The sequence below is a fragment of the Liolophura sinensis genome, chromosome 1, assembly GCF_032854445.1.
Source record: "Liolophura sinensis isolate JHLJ2023 chromosome 1, CUHK_Ljap_v2, whole genome shotgun sequence".
NCBI classification, from domain to species: domain Eukaryota; kingdom Metazoa; phylum Mollusca; class Polyplacophora; order Chitonida; family Chitonidae; genus Liolophura; species Liolophura sinensis.
Window position 1 is genome coordinate 84,170,987 of NC_088295.1, and position 8,577 is coordinate 84,179,563.

Here is an 8,577-nt window from a genome sequence, read left to right on the forward strand (position 1 = left end):
CTAAAGAGTACAAAATTCCGAACACAGTGTGCATAGAACCTTATATTGGCTGACTTGTGTCTCTTTATGGCAAATAGTGTTGTTATCAATTCTAAAACATATTATTTAATAAATCTTTCAGTATTACTGGATGCTATTACTTTCAATACAATGCTGTTTGCTATAAAACACAGACTTCCCAAAGTTTTTCATGTATGTGTTCCTTTCTGATTATTGATTCTCCGGTCAAGAATTCTTGCACATGAAACACAGTATGCAAACGTTACCCTTATCTGTACCACATTACTATCACATGAATGACATTTGTGTAAGATAAATGAGTATCTCAATAAATTACATGTGCAAAACAGTAACACTACAACAGGGGAAGTAAAACGTATGTGGTTGAATAACTAGTTTAATATACGTGTTCGAAAGTATTTACTCGGTACCTCAAGTTTTCCACGTGCACTACAAAACCGTATCTCGATTTCGGCATAAACAAATGTCACATTATATCCGTTGCCTTAAAACTTTTTCTGCAACTCCGATGCTAACACATTAAGTTTTCTGCATAATTAAATTACATTTAGTTCACAAGCCGTATTCTTTATCTTCAGCTAAAACAGTCCACCATCTAAGTTATACATAACCGCTTCAACTGCATATAAATCTATTCCAGCACTATACAGAAACTGCAGAGAGAATAATGCCTGGGCACACATTCATGTAACAAGTAAACCATTTGTCTGTAACTTTCGTCGTAGTCACATTCCCTTATGTCTCTTTAACCTAAACACAACGTCATTTACGAAAAAAGTTTACAAAAATTTGACAAAAAGTTTTGTCAAAGTGATACCTGTTGCACAAAGTATTGCAGGCTAAGTTGATTGTAACTACCATGGCGACACGTGTCCTCACAGGTCTCCAGGAGTTGTAATAAACTTGGTGACAATGCAGAGCGTGTGTTGACTTGCACTGAGCATAAGATTTTGTTCAACATCTATCTTATCTGGGTTTCTTGTACAGAGTTGTGTATAATGTATGGATCATTCAGTAACATACTATGAGGTTCGGGCTTTTTGTGATATTTAGCATTATCGTGATCCAAAAAGTAAACTTCCCAAACCTTCCACAACCAAATACAAAATAGAAAGGGCTTTTCAGTCGTCAACCACACTTGAAGGTTTCTTGTAAAAATGATATAACATAAGCCGTATAAATGTACGATATGAACATGATAATGTAAAATGTCAAGAACACAAGCACCTCTACATTTGCTGATGTGACGTCAAAATAGCCTTGATGGACACATCTGAAGGCGTATTGGAGTGTTCCATTAATTACAGCAAAACGTCGTCGATGTATGAAGATACCGTATGTGTTCTGATGAGACCTTCAACTAAGCAAAAGTGGAAGGCATTTTTGTTTCTGTAGGATCCTCTCGATCTTGTGAAATCGGCGTTAATGCTACACATACCCACAATATCTTTTGATTCAATCCATATCATTTAACACTTCTTCTTAATCAGTAATGTGTTTGTGCTTTGATTCTACCTGACACATATTCATAAATAAAAATAAAATGTAAAATAAATATTTTGAAAAAAAAAACTGACACAGACCCAAATAAAAAATTGGTCCAATAAATTACTATACACAATAAATATTACGTAACAAAGCAAATACACTATATATTAATAAATAACTGGCATCACCTTATAATGCAGAGATTACATGTAAATCTTTACTTAAGCCATAAATTTATAAACCCAGGCAAACTGTAAACCAAACTGATGTATACGTATTCAAGGTATATATTAGTTTTAGCACTATAACACTACCATAGAAATAAATAATAATGTTAAACATCAAACTATAATACAGTAAAAAAGCCATATTGATGACTGCCCCTTCCAGTGTATGGTCTCCTAACAAAAGAACATAAACACCCGTGATAATTATGATATGAAAGATGTTCAAACAGATTCTTTCTCAAGCTACACATCAAGTACAATTCATAGCCAATTCTTCATAGACAAAATATTCACAACAGATCAAATTAAAGACCTATGAAATAACAAGTAAAAATAAAATCCTTTTCTCCAGTACATGTACATATGTTCTATTACTAAATAGGAAAATAGCACTTGTGATACAACTTTTGTTTTGATACAAATTTGGGGTTATGTCCTAGTTCGCTGTCGTCAAAGCTCCGTCACATGATTGTGGCTCGTGTCACAGAAGCCCGGTTTTATGTACTCAGTCCAGAAGTGACAGCAATAGATCCCTAGCACCACGATGATTACTATGCCTCCTACACAGCCACCGATGATGTAGATTGTAGTTATAGACCAGAACACTAGGTAGTAGACCATGGGGTGACAGTAGTTGGCAGACTCAGCATCTGACGACCAGCTCCACATCCCGTATACCCAATAGCTGCCTGAAATCACACATGAAGCATTCAACATTATATACACCTTTGTACACTAAGCTATTCAATAATTACTGGCATACACTGCCTACTTGCATGAAATGCTCTCAATAGCTTACTACGTAGGCAACCAGGACTCTAAGCCTTATGTTAGGGCAGTTACGTATGCGTAATGTTCAGCTGGCTCAGGTGTTTGACAGGCCACAAGTAAAATCCAGTCAGCTATTATGAAACCTGTTATCAACGATAAATGTAAATAGTAAATCTTTGAGAAATCATTACTTTTAAGACTTCAGTGACCTTTCCTCACAGGTTATTATATTCACCTTATTTGGGGAGGGGGAGGAGTTAAAAATAGAGGCAAAATGAAGCAATTGAGTAGGTAAATATATTAATAACAGATGTATAACCAGTGTCACATTTATCAATGTGTTCACAATGCTTAATCAGGGCAACCCACCATGGCAAGGTAATTCCTAGATCATTAAGTAGGTCAGAACTTCACTCAAAACTAGCCAGTGTAGTATACCCTCACCATTAATTACCCTAATTCCTCAACCTTTTCCCATATGAATGAGCAGTTTTCAGGGAGATTTATGCACATTTATACCTTGATTTTGGAGATAAAACTAGATCCCTTGGATTGTCAACTTTCAGGGCTTCACAAGAAGAACACCTTTAACATTCCATACTGAATGTCTTCATAGGTTGAAGAATTACAGTAGATTGATTTATTTATCTGATTGGTGTTTGATGCAATGCTCAGTAATTTTTACTTGTAAGACAGTAGTCAGGTTTATGGGTGGAGAGGAGACCTAAAAAAAGCCCCACATATGCAACACATTTCTATGGTTCAAATTAAAATTCGATGAATTTATAAGACCCAGTGATGAATTTTCACAAGAGCCTATTTACAAGGAAGGGGAATTTTACCACAAAAGCTGAAATTTTACTTTTTAAAGTAAACCAACCAAAGCCTGTAAATATCTATAAAATGTATGATTCTTATGCCCTTATATCAGTTTTTGTAGAAATATCCCCTTGCTGTGTAGATATTGGTCTTACATTTAAGAAAATGTAAGAAATCACACTGGTTATCTCCCCTTTCCCACATGACGATTATGTCCTGTGTACAATACAAAGGCATTTTCCCCCAATGCTCATCTGCCAATATCTGTAAATAATCCGACTACATAGTGAATTTCTTATTTAAACTTTTAAGAGGCCTAAATATTTCCTCCATACTTTGATATATCGGCACAGCAGAATAATAATGAAGTCATGGCATCACCACATAAATGTGAAAGGTTACACAAGCATTTGATCCACACACCGGGATCATTATCAAGTGACTAACCACATTATTTCAAAAAAATAAACATGGTGTAGAGTGGATTGTTCATATATCCAATAGGCAATCATTAGCAGTGTTTACCTGTAGCCATGTCATTACATCGCAATACAATTAGAACGTCATAAACGGTTATGGAAAAAATGTACCTGATGTACACGAAGTCTAGAATAATGTCACAAAACATTGTATTGTGGAACAACGTCACGCAGTTTACAATGCGTCTTACATACGTGGAAAACATATGTTCCAAATTATCAGTAAACAGAATGTCTGTCTATAAGGGTAAATATCCAGTAAGATAATATTACATACACCCTTTACAGACTATATAACCTACAGTGATCTTGATATCACGCCATAACCATTCCTAACAAATTGTAGCTGTCAAATGTAAAATTATTATACTTCAGGAAATATACATCTTTGTAATAAACGTATCCCATATATTGTTGATATGCATAAATATATAACAAAATAAATAAAGTAAAGTAGAAGGCTGACAAAGCACTAACCTAATTCTAAGTAACAGCTTTCCATGTACCACCAACTGTTACAGGTATTAGTACTTGACTTGTGTGTCAATGGAGAGGGATACAAATGCTCACATGCCATGACCTGACTCAAGTGTTGCCTTACTGTAGTGTTGTGACTGTTATTGCTGTGACTGGCAAACTATGTCAAGTCAGCTGACACCTGGACTATCAACACAAACATAGCTACACAGCTGTGAATCAAAAATACATCTGCTCCGAAAAACAGAAGCATGTATGTGAAATTAGATTTACTAACCGATGACAAACCAAGCAAATATAAAACAGAAAATGCCGGCGTCTACAATGGCCATGCCCTCAAACTTCCTCTGTCGAGCCAGGCGACGTCTTTCATCTTCGTGTGGATCCACACAAAGACATGGCTGGTAACTGAAGCAGCGCACTGCCCATACTAACGGAACTGCCCCTGATACTATCAGATACAGAGGTAAGCTGTTCTGAGCTGGGCAGTCAAATCTATACACACTTCCTGTAAAACAGAGAGAAAATCTGTCAAATTTCCAAGCAAAACACAATGTACAGATAAAAGAGAAGACAATAGAGTTAAATGATCAAGGTCGTCCAGTAGTAGAGTGACTTATCGCAAACAGAATATGCCATTTTGAAGATGAAGAATTGCTCTAACACAAACACTTTAAGGACAATTCAAGAAATTTGCTGACGATGAAAAATCCATAACTGTTATTAAGTTGGAATAATATTCAGTAGTACAAGCTAAAGTATACTTACCTATTACAATCATAAATACTAAAATACCCACGAGAAGCACAACCATGAAGGTACACAAAACTGAAAATAGGAAGAAAAAAAATTATTGTAAAACAAATTATAGAAGATTTGGCAATGAAATTTACTTCCACCTCTTCAAGGAAATATTAATAAATTTCTATGTCACATACATGTATGTATACATGGTTTCAATAATATTTCAATAAATTTAAGTTGTGAAGCTGCAGCAGACTACAGCAAAGGAAAATAATCATGAGCCCTACACAGATCTACCAATTAACCACTGCACTTCAACATAAGAGCTGGCATTGTGATGTAAAACGGCAGTCAAACCAGATGGAACTGGATTAGAAGTGGTCAACTGTCTGTTGTCTTCAGTGGAAGCATGCACCCTATACATGTCAGTCTAGTCAAGAACCAACTCAAAAAACTATACAAAACTAATGTGACAAAATCACAGCCTTGAGAATGCAAGGAGAGAATACCTCCACAATGTTTGCTGCTTTGGCAACTATGAATATCAGGGACTCAGGATAATTTCACAAATGAGCCTGGTGTCTCTTTCACACATGCCATGTTTTTTGCAGATTTTGCCAGAACTGGTCACATTGATGTTTCAACCTCATAGTAAGTGATTTGCAAGAAAAAGTTAATGAGAACCAAGCTCTTAGGGTCACCTGCACATGATTCACGGTTATGACTACTTAATTGAAAGTAACAAACATGTGATGCAGTGTCATGGATTTCCATGGGTGAGGGCATCATGAGGTCACTAACAAATGAGCATTTAACATATATGCAAATGGTTGTGGATTTTCTCCAGATGCTGTCTGGTTTCCTCCCAGATGGCTACCGTCCTATAAGTGAATTCTTCTTGAGTACTTGTAGATGTTGAATAAATTAAGCACATATATACACATATTCACATTGGAACTTTCTTTCAAACCTACCTTTTCCAATAGTTCCTGAGCAAGCCACTTTGGAGCAAGTTTGAAATATATCTGGTCCCTCCGAGCCATTTCTTCGGTAAGGCTTTACTCTACCGAACAAGGAATTATAGTCAGGTGGTGGGGCTAAAACATAAATAGGTCAAACTTATCTGACGCGGCACGACAATAGTGAATGGGCAAATCAGCCAAATCACCACGGAAACTTTGAAAATCGCTCTGTTTTATGTCTCTCTCTACATCATATACATTTATGACTGTAGGAAGAACTACTATGGTATAGTGAATTAGTGATAATCTATGTGTCTAATAAGTGAAAAAGTTCACAAACACCAATAAAGGTGAACACTTTCTGTACCACACATGTAGTGGGACTAAACCAATGAAGAGTGAACACACATACTACAAAAACATGGCAACAGCTTCCAGTAAATCTCAGAGATTTCAAATTGTAAGTTTGGCTGGTTTTCTACTGCCTAATGGTTTCCAACACAATTAACCCTGTGCCCAATAACATCAAGCATGCCAACAGTCAAACAAGTGTTGGTCATGGGTCGCCCCAAGGCTCTGCCCAGTTTCCTCCCACCATAATGCTGGCAGCCGTTGTATGAGCGAAATATTCTTGAGTAACACATAAAACACCAATCAAGTAAACAAATAAATCAAAAGTACAGTTACACTGTATTACAGATGACACACTGTACACAGATGATCCACTGCGTACAGATTATACACTGTGCAGAGATGATGGACTTACAGTTGGGATCTACACGGGGCTGATAAGACGGAAGAGTCTGACAGTAATATGAGGGTTCTGCTTGTACCACAATCGTAGGCACATGGTTTGAGTCTCTCCCAGTAAATTCTCTTGGTGAACTTGGACTCACTGGAGCAATGTGATGTGCGCTATCTAGACTGACATAGCCTGGTGTGCGTGTGTAGACCTGAGGTGGTGAGAGGAACGAGGGACTTCTGGGCCGTTCACTACCTCCATGATCACATATAGACAGGGCTTGCTGGTACGATGGGGGAGGTATGTTAATAGCTTCATCTAATGCTGCCTGCAAAACAGTCCATAATAACACTTATATTCACATGGAACTTAACTGCTAAATACAAACAACTCTAGATTTTTCTTCAGATGTTCATTGTCGACGGTAGGAAGAAAGAAACAAATGCTTGCACAGCTCAAGAATTTTGAATAAACAAAAATGTTTGATTGCTACATGTATTAAAATAACTGATTCCAAGCAATTAGTTTCACAATTATATTGGTATAACATGAAGTGATGAAGATGACATAACCCTGCAATTTAAAAGAGAAAAATGTAGCACCTCAAAATGTTTGAACCCAGAAAAAAGACATCCTGTAAACAAATCTGCTGATTTTAACCTGATTCATTTTCACTTTTTGCAGGTGAAAAGCAAAAATGCGTGTCCTTGCACTGACTGAATGAACACTGTGCTTGGAAAAGGAAAACAAATCCTTGTTTCAATAAATCCACAATGGCATGGGCAGCTCTGGCAATATCAATAAACCATGTCTGATTAAATATTTCTCAGTAAATTAAAATACTTAATGCATTAATATACATTAGAATACATCTGCAACACTTCTGTAAAACATGTGTGTTTATATGCAGTATTTCAAACACGTAAAAGAAAACAGCTATTGTCACACATATAGAACAGGGATTTGTTTACTGAACAAGACATGCGTTTAATCTGGTTTTAAACCTGGAAAAGGTTTGATGTGTGTGTGAACAGCTGTGAAAACCAGAGTCTATATCTGTGTAGGTTTCTCTTTCAAACTGCCAACTGCGTTCATCAATACAGTTAACTGAGTTAACCCAATTCGCAACTGGACCAATCTGTACAACGATGTTTACTATATACAACTGATAAAGATGGCATACAATAAAATAATGATCAACAAAAATAATAAGTTAACAATTTACAAGATGCTAACCATACAACCTGTTCATGTATGCAGTTACCAAGCAATCATACTTCGAAGGAAAAGGAATCTTAGTTATGCGAAGACATTAGCCACGAGTCAAGAGACGCGCACAGCTGAGGTAATGGGAGTTAAAATCAAAGTAATTCCAGTGATGTGTCCTTATCTGGTGTCGAATTTAAGAGCTACATACACTTAAGTTAGCAACTGAAAATAAAACAATTAAATTGACGTCACCTGTTCATTGAAATCCGATGAATGTTCTCTGTCAACACTAAAACACTGAGGCGGGTCGGCCATTGAACTTTCTCTCCCGCAAAATTTACTTTCCTTCCTCCAAGGCTGAAGAGTTCCTTAACACAACCAAACTAATACAGCTCGGCAGAAAAGGGCCAACAAAGCGAAGCCGTCTGACATACATCATGCCCATAGACAAATAAATCGCTCACGGTGTTTTAGTCCCATGCATGGAAGCGTATTGCTGTTTGTAGTGACGGGTAATTTGATAAAACCATAAACATAGTCTGAGGTTAATTTGATACACCCAAGGGAAGCCACTGTGCAGTAAAAGCAAGGTCTAGGGCTATACTGTACTGTTCACTGGGTAGCCTTAACTCATCCAG

At 36.7% G+C, this 8,577-nt stretch overlaps 1 protein-coding gene across 1 annotated transcript; it reads right to left on the reverse strand.

Moving 5' to 3' along the window:
- Positions 1 to 937: 937 nt before the first annotated feature.
- Positions 938 to 8,257, reverse strand: LOC135480887 (uncharacterized). Its single transcript, XM_064760819.1, has 6 exons — positions 8,192 to 8,257; positions 6,755 to 7,058; positions 6,001 to 6,123; positions 5,051 to 5,110; positions 4,560 to 4,790; positions 938 to 2,425 (listed from the first exon to the last, which is right to left on the reverse strand). The coding sequence occupies exons 1-6, from the start codon at positions 8,252 to 8,254 to the stop codon at positions 2,187 to 2,189; spliced, it is 1,020 nt and encodes a 339-aa protein (XP_064616889.1). The 5' UTR covers positions 8,255 to 8,257; the 3' UTR covers positions 938 to 2,186.
- Between the last annotated feature and the right edge of the window lie 320 nt (positions 8,258 to 8,577).